The 17800-nt window shown below is 44.4% G+C and overlaps 1 protein-coding gene across 7 annotated transcripts in view; it reads left to right on the top strand.

Annotated features, from left to right (window-relative positions):
- The window catches only part of LOC129866629 (membrane-associated guanylate kinase, WW and PDZ domain-containing protein 2-like), a 274270-nt gene that overhangs the window by 160170 nt on the left and 96300 nt on the right, over nt 1-17800 (top strand). For all 7 annotated transcript variants that reach the window (XM_055939391.1, XM_055939390.1, XM_055939392.1 and 4 more), the window contains exon 5: nt 656-890. In XM_055939391.1, the coding sequence (XP_055795366.1) occupies nt 656-890 (235 nt within the window). The remainder of the gene's footprint in view (nt 1-655; nt 891-17800) is intronic.

The following is a 17800-nucleotide window of genomic DNA, read 5'->3' as shown; positions in this document are numbered from 1 at the left end:
GGAAATCATGTGGATATGTTAAAGCAACATCTCAAGATATCAGTCAGGAAGTTAAAGATTGGTCTCAAATGGGTCATCCAAATGGACAATGACCCCAAGCATACTTCCAAAATTGTGGAAAAATGGCTTAAGGACAGCAAAGTCAAGGTATTGGAGTGGCCATCACAAAGCCCTGACCTCAATTCTATAGATAATTTGTGGGCAGAAATGAAAAAGTGCGTCGAGCAAGGAGGCCTACAAACCTGACTCAGTTTCACCAGCTCTGTCAGGAGGATTGGGCCAAAATTCACCCATATTGTGGGAAGCTTGTGGAAGGCTACCCAAAACGTTTGACCCAAGTTAAACAATTTAATGGCAATGCTACCAAATACAAATTGAGTGTATGTCAACTTCTGACCCACTGGGAATATGATGAAAGAAATAAAAGCTGAAATTAATCATTCTCTCTACTATTATTCTGACATTTCACATTCTTAAAATAAAGTGGTGATCCTGACTGACCTAAGACAGGAATTCTTACCAGATTAAATGTCAGGAATTGTGAAAAACGGAGTTTAAATATATTTGGCTAAGGTGTATGTAAACTTCCTACTTCAACTCTATATAAAGTGCTAAAACAGCTCTCTGCATTTGATTCTCTCTGTCTTCTCTACAGAGTCAAGCGAGCATGAGGACAAGAGCACGGACGTGTCTGAGGAGGTTTCTATGATGGATGTCCTCACCCTGCCCCCTCCCTTCACTGAGCCCCCCACAGAGGGAGAGGAGTCCCCCGAGCAGGAACCCCCCAAATCGCCCCCCAAACTCCCCAAAGGAGATGAGGAGGAACTGGGACCCCTACCCGACAACTGGGAGATGGCCTACACCGAGAAAGAAGAGGTCTATTTCATAGAGTAAGTTTGTGTTTTTGTCTCTCTGTCTTGAGGAATGAGGAACGGAGGGCCTACCAGACCAATTTTGGACATTTTGTTTACCTTAAATATCTCACCCTCCTCTCACTCACAGACAATACCCCTGTTGCCCACCCCCACTCCACATACACAGGGGATGGTGGTTAAATCTTACTTCTTTTTAAAAAAAATGACAGATATGAATTCCACACTCCTTTCGTATTATTGTTGAATATTCAGACACTACAGAAACAGAGCGGTACACAGGATAGATAGTGAAAGTAGGAAAGGTGGTCGCAGGGATAGAACCCACGACGTTTGGGTTGTAAATTGATTTATGTCAGTATTGCCAATCAATAACACAGGCACACATGCTCTGATCTCTCTCCCTCTTCTTGCCCTGTCTCTCTTTCTCTCCTCCCTCTCTCCTCCCCGTTCTCATCTCTCCCAGTCTCCCCTCCATCTATCTATCTATCTCTCGCTCTCTCTCTTTCTCTCCTTCTCTCTCGCCCTCTCTCTTGCGGTAGTTGGTTGTGTGAGGGTGTGGTGGGTCGTGAGGAGGGTTACTATTCCTATTTCTTTACTTCTGGCTCTTGATATTTTATTTTTCCATGGTGGAGGGTTAACACATTTTTTGTCTATTGGTTTCCACTGTTAATCATTTACAGTTGTAGGGTAAGGTTAGTTTATTTTGGGTTGGGAGTCAAGGTGGCTGCGATGGCATCTCAGCTGAGTTGGGAAGAAACGCTGACGCTTTGGAATGGCTTCAGGTGCGTTCTGGAGAATGGTGTCAAAGTGGAGGAAGTTTTGCTCACGGTCGGCAAACAGAACATACTGTACACACTCTGCATCCAGAATGAACAAGGCAGTGGTTGTGTTCATGGAAAAGGGATTTTTGTTAGGGTTGTGTTGGTGCCAATTTCACCTCTTTCAACCCTGTCGACAAGAGTAGTGGTATCTAATTTGCTTCCGTTTAACATGGACGAACAGATCCCAAGGAGTTGATTCGTTTTGGTAAGTTTGCAAGTGGTTTTCGTGTGCTCTCGGCTGGGTGCCAAGCGGAATCTGCTAAACATGTTGACTCTAGTAGAACAGCAGGTACAGTTGAAGTCGAAAGTTTACATACACCTTAGCCAAATACATTTCAACTCTGTTTTTCACAATTACTGACATTTTATCCTAGTAAAAATTCCCTGTCTTAGGTCAGTCAGGATCACCACTTTATTTTGAGAATGTGAAATGTCAGAATAATAGTAGAGAATTATTTATTTCAGCTTTTATTTCTTTCATCACATTCCCAGTGGGTCAGAAGTTGACATACACTCAATTAGTATTTGGTAGCATTGCCTTTAAATTGTTTAACTTGGGTCAAACGTTCCGGGTAGCCTTCCACAAGGTTCCCACAATAAGTTGGGTGAATTCTGGCCCATTCCTCCTGACAGAGCTGGTGTAACTGAGTCAGGTTTGTGGGCCTACTTGCTCGCACATGCTTTTTCAGTTCTGCCCACAAATGTTCTATGGGATTGAGGTCAGGGCTTTATGATGGCCACTCCAATACCTTGACTTTGTTGTCCTTAAGCCATTTTGCCACAACTTTGGAAGTATGCATGTGGTCATTGTCCATTTGGAAGACCCAAGCTTTAACTTCCTGACTGATGTCTTAAAATCTTGCTTCAATATATCCACATAATTTTCATCCTCATGATGCCATCTATTTTGTGAAGTGCACCAGTCCCTCCTGCAGCAAAGCACCCCCACAACATGATGCTGCCACCCCCATGCTTCAAGGTTGGGATGGTGTTCTTTGGCTTGCAAGCATCCCCCTTTTTCCTCCAAACATAACGATGGTCATTATGGCCAAACTGTTCTATTTTTGTTTCATCAGACCAGAGTACATTTCTCCAAAAAGTACGATCTTTGTCCCCATGTGCAATTGTAAACCATAGTCTGGCTTTTCTATGGCGGTTTTGGAGCAGTGGCTTCTTCCTTGCTAAGCGGCCTTTCAGGTGATATCGATATAGGACTCGTTTTACTGTGGATATAGATACTTTGTACCTGTTTCCTCCAGCATCTTCACAAGGTCCTTTGCTGTTGTTCTGGGATTGAGTTGCACTTTTCGCACCAAAGTACGTTCATCTCTAGGAGACAGAACGTGTCTCCTTCCTGAGCGGTATGATGGCTGTGTGGTCCCATGGTTTTGATACTTGCGTACTATTGTTTGTTCAGATAAACGTGGTACCTTCAGGCATTTGTAAATTGTTCCCAAGGATGAACCAGACTTGTGGAGGTGTACATTTTTTTTCTGATGTCTGCTGATAACTTTTGAGTTTCCCATGATGTCAAGCAAAGAAGCACTGAGTTTGAAGGTAGGCCTTGAAATACATCCACAGTGACACCTCCAATTGACTCAAATGATGTAAATTAGCCTATCAGAAGCTTCTAAAGCCATGACATAATTTTCTGGAATTTTCCAAGCTGTTTAAAGGCACAGTCAACTGCGTGTATGTAAGCTTCTGACACACTGGAATTGTGATACAGATAAGTGAAATAATCTGTCTCTCAACAATTGTTTGAAAAATTAATTGTGCCATGCACAAAGTAGATGTCCTAACCGACTTGCCAAAACTATAGTTTGTTACAACTTGCTAGGGCTAGGGTCCTTTTTTCTCAATTTCCGTCTGACTGACGTGCCCAAAGTAAACTGCCTGTTGTTCAGGCCCTGAAGCCAGGATATGCATATAATTGGTACCATTGGAAAGAAACTTTAAAGTTTGTAGATATGTTGAAATAATGTAGGAGACTATAACGCAACATATATGGTAGGAGAAAATCCAAAGAAAAACCAACCTGAAGTAATTTTTTTTTGAGGGCCCATGCTCTTACAATGGAAAGTATAGGGATATAATGAAATCTAGCTCCCAGTCTGCAATTCCTATGGCTTCCACAGGGTGTCAGCACTCTATGTTCAAGGTTTCAGGCAGGTTTCTTTCAAAACGAGTAAGAAATAAGAGTTTTAGTACTGGGACAAACTATTGGAAATTCTTGTTTGGGCGCGTGATAAAGACAAGACATACCTGCTAATATTGGTTTCCTATTGAACATACTTCTTTCCTTATGACATTTTATAGTTTGATTACATTTTTGGGTATCTGAGGAGTCAGTAGAAATGTATTTTGACTTGTGTTAACCTCTAACGCCTACCAAACCTGGATCCGGGAGCCCCCCCATCACAAAAGCTGACTAGCATAGCCTAGCCTAAAGCCACAGGGATATCATATAATAAAATGTTCATGAAATCACAAGTCCAAGACACCAAATGAAAGATACAGATCTTGTGAATAAAGCCATCATTTCTGATTTTTAAAATGTTTTACAGGGAAGACAAAATATGTAAATCTATCAGGAATTGTGTACAGATCCGTGCAACATGGGGCCATGCATTATTATGCTCAAACGTGAGATGATGGCACGACAATGGGCCTCAGGATCTCATCACGGTATCTATGTGCATTCAAATTGCCATCAATAAAATGCAATTGTGTTCGTTGTTCGTAGCTTATGCCTGCCCATGCATAACCCCACCACCATCATGGGGCACTCTGTTCACAATGTTGACACCCGCAAACTGCTCGTCCACGCAACGCCATACACATGGTCTGTAGTTGTGAGGCCTGTTGGGCGAACTGCCAAATTCTCTAGAACGATGTTGGAGGTGGCTTATGCTCACGAAATTAACATTCAAATTCTCTGGCAACAGATCTGGTGGACATTGCTGCAGTCAGCATGTCAATTGCAGGCTCCCTCAACTTGAGACATCTGTGGCATTCTATTGTGTGACAAAACTGCACGTTTTAGAGTGGCCTTTTATTGTCCCCAGCACAATGTGCACCTGTGTATTAATCATGTTGTTTAATCAGCTTATTGATATGCCACATCTGTCGGGTGGATGGATTATCTTGGCAAAGGACAAATACTCACTTACAGGGATGTAAGCTAATTTGTGCAAAACATTCTAGAAAAATAAGCCTCTTGTGCGTATGGAAATGTCTGGGATCTTTTATTTTAGCTCATGAAACATGGGACCAACACTTTGTATGTTGCGTTTATATTTTTGTTCAGTGTATATGTTATGGGATGTATGGACAATATGGACAGTATATGGATAGAATATGTAGTATATCTGAACAATAGTATATGTACAGCAATAATTAAATAAGATAGGCCTAGAATACAGTACATACATATGAAGTGGTAAAACAGTATGTAAACAATATTAAAGTGACCAGTATTTTTATTTAAACTTTAATTAGGCAAGTCAGTTAACAAAGTTAAGCGGTAGATTTTTGGATTCCTTTCTCTGTATTTTGAACGAGTGGATTACTCAAATCGATGGCGCCAACTAAAACAGACTTTTTGGGATATAAAGAAGGATTTTATCTAACAAAATGACACTACATGTTATACCTGGGACCCTTTGGATGACAAATCAGAGGAAGATTTTCAAAAACGAAGTGAATATTTAATTGCTATTTGTGAATTTATGAAACCTGTGCAGGTGTAAATCGGACAGTGCAGTTAGATTAACAAGAATTGAAGCTTTCAATCGATATAAGACACTTGTATGTACATTAATGTTTAATATCCATACTTTTTATGATTATTTATTTGAATTGCGCGCCCTCCCGTTTCACCGGAATTTGTCCCACTATCGGGACACCTAGCCATAAGAAGTTTTAACTAGTTTTAATGACTCCAACCTAAGTGTATGTAAACTTCCGACTTCAACTGTAAATGTACACTTTAAGGTTAAGCGGGGGGGGGGGTGGTACACATTGTTTGCTAGCACAGATAGTTTGCAGTGTTTTGAGTCTGGGGACTTAGGGCACAATACGTTTGCATGCCCACATAAGGTCCAGAGAGAGTGCTAGTGCAGACAAGGCCGACCAGTCGGCAGCAGGGGCTAGGACGCAGCGGGCAGAGGCTGGAGTTAGCTCTGCTGTGGGGCAGAATACTGGAGGGGGTACCGCAGGCCATGGAGAAAGATGTGGGGGCGGGAGCTAGTGGGCAGTGGTGGAAGAAGTACCCAATTGTCATACTTGAGTAAAAGTAAAGGTAACTTAATAGAAAAGGACTCAAGTAAAAGTGAATGCCACCGGGTAAAATACTACTTGAGTTAAAGTCTAAAAGTATTTGATTTTAAATATACTTAAGTATCAAAAGTTAAAGGAAATTATAATAATACATTGAAATTCATTATGTTAAGCTACCAGAAGGCACAATTTTCTTGTTTTTTTTCCCGTTTACAGATTGCCAAGGGGCACACTCCAACACTCAGACATAGTTTACAAACAAAGCATTTGTGTTTAGTGAGTCCGCGACATCAGATGCAGTAGGGATGACCAGGGATTTTCTCTCTAAGTGTGTGAATTGAACAATTTTCCTGTCCTGCTAAGCATTCAAAATGTAACAAGTACTTTTGCGTGTCAGGGAAAATGTAGGGAGTAGAAAGAACATTTATTTTCTTTAGGAATTTAGTAGAGTAAAAGTTGTCAAAAATATAAATAGTAATGTACAGATACTCCAAAAAACGACTTAAGTAGCACATTCAAATATTTTTACTTAAGTACTTTACACCACTGCTAGTGGGCTTGTGGAGTTGAGTGGGGTTGCAGCTGTGCAAAATGAGTACAGGCAGGTTGCTGAAGTAACAGAAGGTGGGTCTGTGGTGAATAGTAAGTGAGCTGGTTGGGCTGAGGAGGGTGACACACAGACGAAGAAAAAGGGCCCTGGGGGGGTTCAGACGAGGGAGGAGGAGGAAGGTACCATGCCACTGGAGGAGGAATCAAGAGGTCTCCTCCCCAGTGAGTCGAAGGGAGAGGAGGACGAGGGGGCCTCGTTTTCAGATGGCTCATTGGATCCAGAGCTGACAGCCAGTCAGGCCTATGGCCCAGTATACAGTATACGGTGAGATAACTTTCTAGGTTTCTGCCCAGGAAGAGGTTTAGGCTGAAGAAATGAGTCACATATGGGAATGTCTTCAGAATCTGCTTAAATGGATAGGCTTTTTATGGCATGGCGGATTTATGAGTTTGTCCACTGGTTCTGATTTTTTGGTGTTTTCCTTACCACCTCTCATGGAGATTTTACAGTTAGGTTCCCTTAACATGAAGGGCGGCAGAGATGGGGGGTAAAGCGGGGGTTGCTGTGGGAATATGTAAAACAAAAACATTTAAATGTGATTTTTTTTCAAGAGACCCACAGCGATGTGATTAATGAAGTGGATTGGGGCGTAAGGGTGTACATGTGCTGAGCAATGGCATAAATCTTAGTGCAGGGGTACCAGTGCTTTTTCCCCAGGCCTGGGTGTCAAAATTCTTTCTTCAAAGGAGTTATGTAAGGGTAGATTGATTGTTAGTGGTTAGAGCCAAAATCAATGACCTTTGCTTTCATAAATGTGTGTGCACCTCGTACAGGGCGGGAGAGAGGGCTCCTGTTTGTGTGTCTAAGGCAGGAGCTTGTACACTTAGCATTAGATGAGGTGGTTAGAGCGTTGAGCCAGTAACCGAAATGTTGCTGGATCGAATCCCCGGGCTGACATGGTAAAAATCTGTTGTTCTGCCATGGAGCAAGGCAGTTTAACCCACTGTTCCACATTTCAGTTGAAGTCATTTAGTTGTACAACTGACTAGGTATCCCCCTTTCCCTTTTCCGTTCCCTTTTGTGAGGCGGATTGGAACTGTTTCATTGACTTTACTAAAGACAGGAAGAGCGGAGAGCCGCATTCGGGATCAGCAGGGATGTTGTACGATGTTCTGTATCAGTTCAATCTAGTGGACACATGGAGAACTAAGTTTCCCACCTGAAATCAGTATACGTGGGTGAAGGTGGTTGGGGTAGGGTGAGAGTAACCACCTTTGGTAGGGTGAGTGCAGGAAATGGACATTTCCCTGGCTTTTCACAAACTGTCGGCTGCTGTCTCTCAGGTGGCCCCCGGCCTCGCCCCGGGGGTCGACAGTTTACCTGTAGATTTTTATAACAAGTTCTGGGTAATGTAATTACATTAATGTAATTAGCATGAAAAAATAATACGTTTTTTGCATTGGATCAGTCTCAATCGACCGCATCAGCCGATGTCGCACTTCCGCATCTGCGGTGAAAGGTGACAGAGCTAGAGTGGTGTTTGTCAGGCCATGAGACATCCCTAAAATCGGTCTTCTCACAAAATCATCTGTGGTGTCTGCACAGTTTGGCCTACAAACTATTATGACCCCTCTATGGAAAGACGAGACTCTCACGAACACAATGGGGTTCTCCACAAGCATCTTGGAGTCTGAAGTAGGATCTGCCAACTTCTGTCTGTAGCGTACAAATAGTTTGTGCTACACACTAATGTGACCCCTCTGTGGAGAGGCGAGACTCTCACGAACACGTACATGTTGGTTCTTTTGCTCTAGGATGCCCCCAAGACTTGTTTGAAGGTCCCCCGTTACCAATTTAAAAGATGAATGGATGAATAAGGGGTTAAATACATGCCAAAAAAATAAAATGTTTCCTCATCTTTCTTATATCTTTCAGATATAGGACAGACACTTCAGAACAAACTTCCTTTTATGTTTTTTTTTGGGGGGGGGGTGGTATCTGTTGTTCCATGTCACAGGAGGTTCATGGCACCTTAATCGGGGACAACAGGCTCGTGGTAATGGCTGGAGTGGAATTTGTGAAAAGGTCAAAAGTACGCTAAGGACGTGGTTTCCATGTGTTTGATGGCATTCCATTCACTCAAACCCAGTGTTATTTAAAGGGATGGTCTCTGCATGCCTTAGGGTTGAATTGTTGTTTTATAAAAATATTAACAGTGGAGAGACGTTTCAGGAGGTATTGGGACTCAGGGAGGCTGTTTGTACTGTTGGAAAGGAAGGGTTGTCGTGGAAATATCCACTCAATCATATTTCTCAGATACCGGAACTTGTGAATTCAAATATACTTTACTACAAAGTAACAATCCGAGCTGCCACATGGACCAACTGTCTTTCCAGCCTCGGCACACACCTTTTATACCGTTTTCATCCTTACGTCACACACATAGTAACTCCTCTTTATGTTAATGATTCATCCCCATTGGCATTTAGCCACCATTTTCTTTTTGTCTTGCACTTATTTTAGCATGGTTTCCATTTCCTAATTGGCACAGACATTAGGGCATAGATTCTATTGGTGGCGTAACCATAGCAATGATACAAAAATAAACAGATACTAATGGTGCTTAAGTAATACAAACCTATGCTCCTAATGCACGTCTAATGAACCTCACAGGACTAGGTAATGGCTTCCCTTAGACTAATGACCTAGACACACATATAGAGTGCCCTTATTCCGCTTACTACTCTAAGATGTATAATGTGCACACCTGTACTGGAAAATCCCCAATATATCACCCCTATAGGACGTACTAAGTCCCAAACCTTTGTCCAGTACAAGTGAGAAGGGAAGCACCTTCTATGTTGCTTAGGAGACAATCTGCCTCCCTTTCACCTTATCAACCTTTGCTTCACTTTCTCATTCATACTGGGGAGTCGGGACCAAACATTTCCTTTCACATATAGCTAGAAGGAAGTAAAAGATCCATCCTCAAGCCAATTGTCCTTTAGCATACAGTGTAAAAGCATGTGCATGCATTTCTTAGCCTTGCCCAAGGTTCTCAGTTATGTAAAATGTATGAAAAACATAAACATAGAAAAGAATCAACTAAACCTCATATACTCTTATAACATCGTTCTCAATATGACACCTAAACATATGGCCCTCCCTCAACTGTTCGGTTATAAGTGAAAAAACCTGTTAAAGAATTAAGGGCATGGTCCGTGGACTCCTGTAATCGGAAAACCCTATGTCACATACATGTCAAGGCGAACAGGTATTCAGAAGGTCTAACATCATTTATCATTCAGCAACTGTTACATTGAGTACATGGTTATATTCTATTATACTATGTGTATACTTTAAATGCATTCTTTATCCCAACATAAGGGGCAGTCGCCCCTTTGGCACATGGCACAGAAAATTGGGTCAGCATGATGAAAATGTCCAAGTTTCACATCATCTAGTTTGCACCATTTGCACAAACCTCAAACGTCGCAGGGTCAGGCACGATTCATTTACCTGTCATGGGGATTTGCTACACAGTTTACAATTCATGGGCTGGCCCACTTATACCAGCCATTTGTTGTTGCTTTTCTCAATTTTGGGTCAATGTTTTATTCTGGGGTAGTTTCTTCATTGTGGCTACCCCAGCTGGTAACAGATGTCCAGATTTTCTGCAGCAACCCACTTTCTTGTGTTTCTGCCATTGTCTTAGTTGGTGTACTAGTGCTAGTGGGAGGTGTTTTGACCATTTATTCTAGGTTTGCTGCTGTTGCTCTCTTCTTCATCTGCCCTGGTTTCCACTGTCTGTTAGGAAGACCATGTGAGGGCAGAGAAGTCGATGGTAGGGAAGTCTCCTTCCCATTCTCCTGTCGTTGTTTCTCCGTCCCCTTGGACAGCGCCTCCGTCAGGGATATCTGCCACAGTAGATTTGTCATCAGGAGCAACAAGCATGTCACTCCTCCCCATCCCTGGACTCTCTGGTTATTCAGGAGAAAGTGTCTATTGTCTATTGGGAGTTGCTTCTTGGTCCTCTTCTCCTTCTGTTTCCTCCAGGCTCCTGCCTGATGTATCAGCATCCTCTGCTTCCGTTCCCTCCGGGCTCCTGCATGGTGTATCAGTATCCTCTGCTTCCTCATGGCTCGATGGTCGCTCGCCGACCGCCTGCAGAACTCTGGTACAGTGGTTTAGATGGTACCAGTAGTGCTTCCTTTCACCTGGACGACTGTTGGTTTTGCTAAGATCACTTCGTAGGGACCCTCTAACTTTGGCTCGTTCCACTTCCTCCGGAACACTCTGATGTAGACCTGGTCCCCTGGGATCACCAGACGGGGAACCTCTGGTCCTGGTTCAGGTTTTCACCTTTTTTCCATGAGGTTTTCAAACTCTGAGACGTATGGCCTCTATTCTATGATCACACCACACACAATCTTATTTCCATCTCTCATCACACAACGAAATGACATTCCAGCCGAAGCTGGTGACTTCATCCACTTCAGCTGAGCTGCTTTTAGTTTCTTCACTTTCTCCTTCTGGTTCCCACGAGAGTGATAGCAGAAGACTTGCAAGCAACGAGAAACACAAAACATAGCAGTATTAACAATGTGATAAGCTATGCAAAATTATATATGCATGAAAACCAAAGTCTGAGATCATGACAATTCCCACTCTATCTTCACCTGACTCTATGCCTCCAGGATACTTTTCTGCTGGATTCCGCAAAAAATGAAAGCTCTACAAATCCACCTCATGCTTTCGCCCAGTCTTCACCTTTCCGGCCCCAGGTTTCGAGAGATGTTCCCAAGACATGTCATTTTCACTTTGTTCCCCATCTCCTCCATTGCCACCTGATAGGCACGTCACCTGATAGGCAAGTGTGTATCCCTAATCAACGCTACATCCTCTTGAGGTAACTCAGCACTGTATATGCTTTCACATCAATGCCTTCAAAATGTTGTTTAGAGTACAAATACAAGTACAAAATGAAATCAGTGGTTATACATTGTGCTAAGGTAGCATCTTTTTCCCACAACGTCCGGATATTTTTCTGACACTTTTTCAGACACACATATTCTGACCAAATAACTATTCATAAACATAACTAAAAAATACATGTTGTATAGGAAATGATAGATACACTAGTTCTTAATGCAATCGCCGTGTTAGAATTCTAAAAATAACTTCATTACGATATGCAGTTTACGTTATGGCGAGAGAGTACACAAAACCTGGCCGCAAACGACTAGTTCACATGTACGACAGATATATGAAATAACATCATAAAATGGGTCCTACTTTTGCTGATCTTCCATCAGAATGTTGTACAAGGGGTCCTTTGTCGGGAACAATCGTTGTTTGGTTTTAGAACGGCCTTTTTCCCTCTCGATTTAGCAAGCACACTTGCCAAGTGGCGCGAATCTGTTAGAGCTGTCGCTCTCCTCATCCTCAGAAGAGGTGAGGAGAGAAGGATCTTCGGACCAAAATGCGGAGTTAGGGAAATAAGCCATTTTTATTACACATACGACGTAGACTAAACAAAACAAAACACTTTCAAAACTACAAAATAAGAAAACGACGTACAACGGAACCTGAACATAAACTTACAAGGACAAACGTAAACTTACGAACAGGAACGAACATCAAAACGAACGAACAGCAAAACAGCTCCAAATGTGAAAAAACATCGACAACACGATAGACATCACAGGAGACAATCACCCACAAACACACAGTGATAATGCCCTACCTAAATATGACTCTTGATTAGAGGAAAATGCAAACCACCTGCCTCTAATCAAGAGCCATACCAGGCACACCGAAACCAACATAGAAACAGATAACATAGACTGCCCACCCAAAACACATGCCCTGACCATAAACACATAAAAAACAACATAAAACAGGTCAGGACTGTTACAGTACCCCCCCCTCAAGATGCGCACGCCGGGCGCACAAGCACAAAGTCCAGGGGAGGGTCCGGGTGGGCAGTTGACCACGGTGGTGGTTCCGGCTCAGGACGCTGTCCCCATACCACCATAGTCACTCCCCTCTTCTTTCTACCCCTTCTAATGCCCACCCTAACACTACCTTCCCCTAAATAAACAGCTAGCACCAGGACAAGGGGCAGCACCGGGACAAGGGGTAGCACCGGGACAAGGGGCAGCACCAGAACAAGGGGCAGCACCGGGACAAGGGGCAGCACCGGGACAAGGGGCAGCACCGGGACAAGGGGCAGCACCGGGACAAGGGGCAGCACCGGGACAAGGGGCAGCACCGGGACAAGGGGCAGCACCGGGACAAGGGGCAGCACCGGGACAAGGGGCAACACCGGGACAAGGGGCAGATCCCGGCTGAAGGACTCTGGCAGGTCCTGTTTGGACGGCTCTGGCAGGTCCATGCTGGCTGACGGCTCTCTACGCTCATGGCAGGCTGACGGCTCTTGACGCTCATGGCAGGCTGACGGCTCTCGATGCTCATGGCAGGCTGACGGCTCTCGACGCTCATGGCAGGCTGACGGCTCTCGACGCTCATGGCGCTCTGACGGCTCTGGCTGCTCATGGCTCTCTGACGGCTCTGGCTGCTCATGGCTCACTGACGGCTCTGGCTGCTCATGGCTCTTTGACGGCTCTGGCTGCTCATGGCTCTCTGACGGCTCTGGCTGCTCATGGCTCGCTGGCGGCTCTGGCAGATCCTGTCTGGTTGGCGGCTCTGGCAGATCCTGTCTGGTTGGCGGCTCTGGCAGATCCTGTCTGGTTGGCGGCTCTGGCAGATCCTGTCTGGTTGGCGGCTCTGGCAGATCCTGTCTGGTTGGCGGCTCTGGCAGATCCTGTCTGGTTGGCGGCTCTGGCAGATCCTGTCTGGCTGACGGCTCTAGCGGCTCCTGTCTGGCTGACGGCTCTAGCGGCTCCTGTCTGGCGGATGGCTCTGTAGGCTCATGGCAGACGGGCGGCTTTGCAGGCTCATGGCAGACGGGCGGCTTTGCAGGCTCATGGCAGACGGATGGCTCAGACGGCGCTGGGGAGACGGATGGCTCAGATGGCGCTGGAGAGACGGATGGCTCAGATGGCGCTGGGGAGACGGATGGCTCAGATGGCGCTGGGGAGACGGATGGCTCAGATGGCGCTGGGGAGACGGATGGCTCAGATGGCGCTGGGGAGACGGATGGCTCAGATGGCGCTGGGGAGACAGATAGCTCTGTAGGGAGGAGAAGGAGAGACAGCCTGGTGCGTGGTCTAGGCACCGGCTGCGCTGGAGAGGAGGAAACAGCAGGAGAGAGAACCCGGAGAGACAGCCTGGTACGGGGGGCTGCCACCGGAGGACTGGTACATGGACGTGGCACCGGATATACCGGACCGTGAAGGAGGACACGTGCTCTTGAGCACCGAGCCTCCCCAACCCTACCAGGTTGAATGAACCCCGTAGCCCTGCCAGTGCGGCGAGGTGGAATAGCCCGCACTGGGCTATGCAGGCGAACCGGGGACACCACCTGTAAGGCTGGTGCCATGTACACCGGCCCAAGGAGACGTACTGGAGACCAGCTACGTTGGGCCGGCTTCATGGCACCCGGCTCGATGCCCAACCTAGCCCTCCCAGTGCGGCAAGGTGGAATAGCCCGCACTGGGCTAAGCACGCGTACTGGGGACACCGTGCGCTTTACCGCATAACACGGTGTCTTACCAGTACGACGCCTTCTACCTCCACGGTAAGCACGGGGAGTTGGCTCGGGTATCCTACCCGGCTTTGCCACACTCCTCGTGTGCCCCCCCCCAAGAAATTTTTGGGTCTTACTCACGGGCTCCCAACCGCGTCGTCGCGCTGCCTCCTCATACCAGCGCTCCTGGGCTGTGGCTGCCCTCTTCTCCTCCTTAGGACGGCGATATTCCCCTGGTTGAGCCCAAGGTCCTCTACCGTCCAATATCTCCTCCCAAGTCCAGAAATCCTTATTGCTCCGTCGAGCATTCCCATACCGCTTGGTCTCTGTATTTTGGTGGGTGATTCTGTAGAGCTGTCGCTCTCCTCATCCTCAGAAGAGGTGAGGAGAGAAGGATCTTCGGACCAAAATGCGGAGTTAGGGAAATAAGCCATTTTTATTACACATACGACGTAGACTAAACAAAACAAAACACTTTCAAAACTACAAAATAAGAAAACGACGTACAACGGAACCTGAACATAAACTTACAAGGACAAACGTAAACTTACGAACAGGAACGAACATCAAAACGAACGAACAGCAAAACAGCTCCAAATGTGAAAAAACATCGACAACACGATAGACATCACAGGAGACAATCACCCACAAACACACAGTGATAATGCCCTACCTAAATATGACTCTTGATTAGAGGAAAATGCAAACCACCTGCCTCTAATCAAGAGCCATACCAGGCACACCGAAACCAACATAGAAACAGATAACATAGACTGCCCACCCAAAACACATGCCCTGACCATAAACACATAAAAAACAACATAAAACAGGTCAGGACTGTTACAGAATCTCTCCATCGTCAACAAACTCAGAGAACGGAACACGGCAAAACTCCCGAAAAATGTTCAATAATCTGATTAAACTATATTGAAAAAACATACTTTACGATGATATTGTCACATGTATCAAATAAAATCAAAGCCGGAGATATTAGTCGTCCATAACGACAGCTTATCAGAAGGCAAATCCAGGTCCCTTGACGCGCTCTCCAGAAAACAGGAAACTGGTGACACGTCATACAAAGAGCATTTATTCGAGCCCAGATCAAGTTACACACTCCATTTCTTCTCTCACTGCTTGTCGACATCTAGTGGAAGACGTATGAAGTGCATCTAAACGAATATATCAAGGACTTTAATAGGCAGGCCCTAGAAGAGAGCATCGATTTCAGATTTTCCACTTCCTATCAGGAAGTTTGCTGCAAAGGGAGTTCTGTTTTACTCACAGATATAATTCAAACGGTTTTAGAAACTAGAGAGTGTTTTCTATCCAATAGTAATAATAATATGCATATTGTATGAGCAAGAATTGAGTACGAGGCCGTTTGAAATGGGCACCTTTTATCCGGCTACTCAATACTGCCCCTGCAGCCCAAACAGGTTAACTATTCTCCATGGCAGCGCTACCCACTTCCCCGGATAATAATTCATTGGTCACGACACTTAATACCTTGTTTTAGAACCTATACTACAGCGTCTACAAATGTATTACTGGGGAATACGGATGACTTAATGTCTTATTCCAGTATTGCGCCTCAAATATCACTATTATTGATAACCCATATTACCAAAACTATTCACACTTGTCATCTTAATTCCACATAATCTTTCATTTATTATCTTCCTTTTCTGTTCTAACACTACTGATATTCTGGTTTCCGGGTTTATTTGTATGTTTATTCCTTTAGCTTCCTGTGATATTCGTATTTATTCTTTGCTCCCTAGTTTCGTAGTTTTTTGTGCTATTCACTTTATTAAAACCAGTCTTTCTCTTGTTCTTAGATTTCTCCCTACTGGTCCAGGGCTAAATCTTCCTAACAGTCTGTGAAGCCCTGGATGGCTTGACCACACCCTATTCCCTCCTATTGATATCCACGTTATTTTTCTTTCTCTGATTATTGTACTCGGTCTATTGGTTATTACCCCTGTCTCTAGGTTTTTATAATTGTTCTCTCTTTCCAAGTATATGCTTACTTCAAATGTTATTACTTCTATGTTTCTCTGTACTGTATATTTTTCTACCACGCAGCACAGTATGCAATTTTAAATGGCAATCGCTGATGTCGTCTTGACATTTATTACTATTTTATAAGGTTCATGTATTTTTTTATTTATCCTGACTGTTCAAACTTCTAGTATTATATTACTTCAATGGTTATTCATGTACCGTTCACACGCCCCTCCTTTAGTACGGGGCTGGGTGCGTCCTCCCTACCAGGTCACACTTAAGCAATGGTCCGGGAGAAGTGCGCCACCCCTTCCCCGCCAACAGCAGAGAACTTTCACACTCACTTGTTCACAACTCTTTTGCTTTCCTAAGCGACCTGCAAATTCAGTTCTTCTCTGATACACTTCCCCGACACAGAAAAAAGCGGTATTACACAGGCTTTTACCTGTCTGAGCAGTCCTTCGCTGATTCACGTCCTCAACAGAGCCAAGTGTTAGCCACAGGATTTTTGCCTATCTGAGCAGTCCTTATTGATTCACTTCCTCGCCACAATAGGCGGCAACTATAGATATTTTTGCCTGTCTGAGCAGTCCCTTATTGATTCACTTCCTCGGCACAATTGGCAGTAATCACAGGTCTTTTTGCCTGTCTGAGCAGTCTTTTATTGATTCACTTCCTCAAAAAAATAGGCGGTAACCACAGGTCTTTTTGTCTAATTCTATTCGACCGTGCAGATTGACAGTTGCCACTCCAAACTGGATCGAACAATCAACAGGGCAGACATGATCGGAACGAGATTGAACAACCATCCCTTGATGAATGACTGAGCGAGCTGGATGAATTGAACGACCCACCTGACTTGGACTGATTGAATAAGATGAATGGGTTGCGTTTGTGCAAACTCAAACAGGCCTAAACAAACAAGTCCGGCCAAACTGAATCAGACAACACAATCCTAACTCAGACTGGCCAGATGAACCACCCGAACAAGACAGTTGAATAACCCCACTCAACGGAACCATCCAAAACAGATGAAACACACAACTCCCAATCCGCAGTGGCCACACTAATATTTCAATTATACTTTCACTGCTGCAACCCTTAAAGCTTTTCTTTTTCTCTTTCTCTTCTTTTTAAAAATGATTTTTTTTTAAAAATTATTTATTGAATTCAAAAGCTCCTAATATCCTTTAGTTCGTTAAATTTGGAGAGACCTACTTGGTGTTTCTATTGCTGATGCAGGCTCCGAAACGAACCACACAAACTTAAGCTATAAGTAAGACTTGGCTTTACCTCTCTTTGAGGTGGCCACCTGTTTGTGCTATTCATCCAGAAAGACCCGTCTGCAGTCAGAGTTTCCAACCATTTACTGGTCCCTTGTAGCCACTCCTGGCAAGCTCACCATTTATGTCGTGGAAATATACGCTCAATCATATTTCTCAGATACCGGAACTTGTGAATTCAAATACACTTTACTACAAAGTAACAATCCGAGCTGCCACATGGACCAACTGACTTTCCAGCCTCGGCACACTCCTTTTATACCGTTTTCATCCTTAAGTCACACACATGGTAACTCTTCTTTATGTTAATGATTCATCCCCTTTGGCATTTA

This window comes from Salvelinus fontinalis, chromosome 12, assembly GCF_029448725.1.
Source record: "Salvelinus fontinalis isolate EN_2023a chromosome 12, ASM2944872v1, whole genome shotgun sequence".
Taxonomy (NCBI): Eukaryota; Metazoa; Chordata; class Actinopteri; order Salmoniformes; family Salmonidae; genus Salvelinus; species Salvelinus fontinalis.
This window is presented reverse-complemented; position numbering and strand designations above follow the sequence as displayed.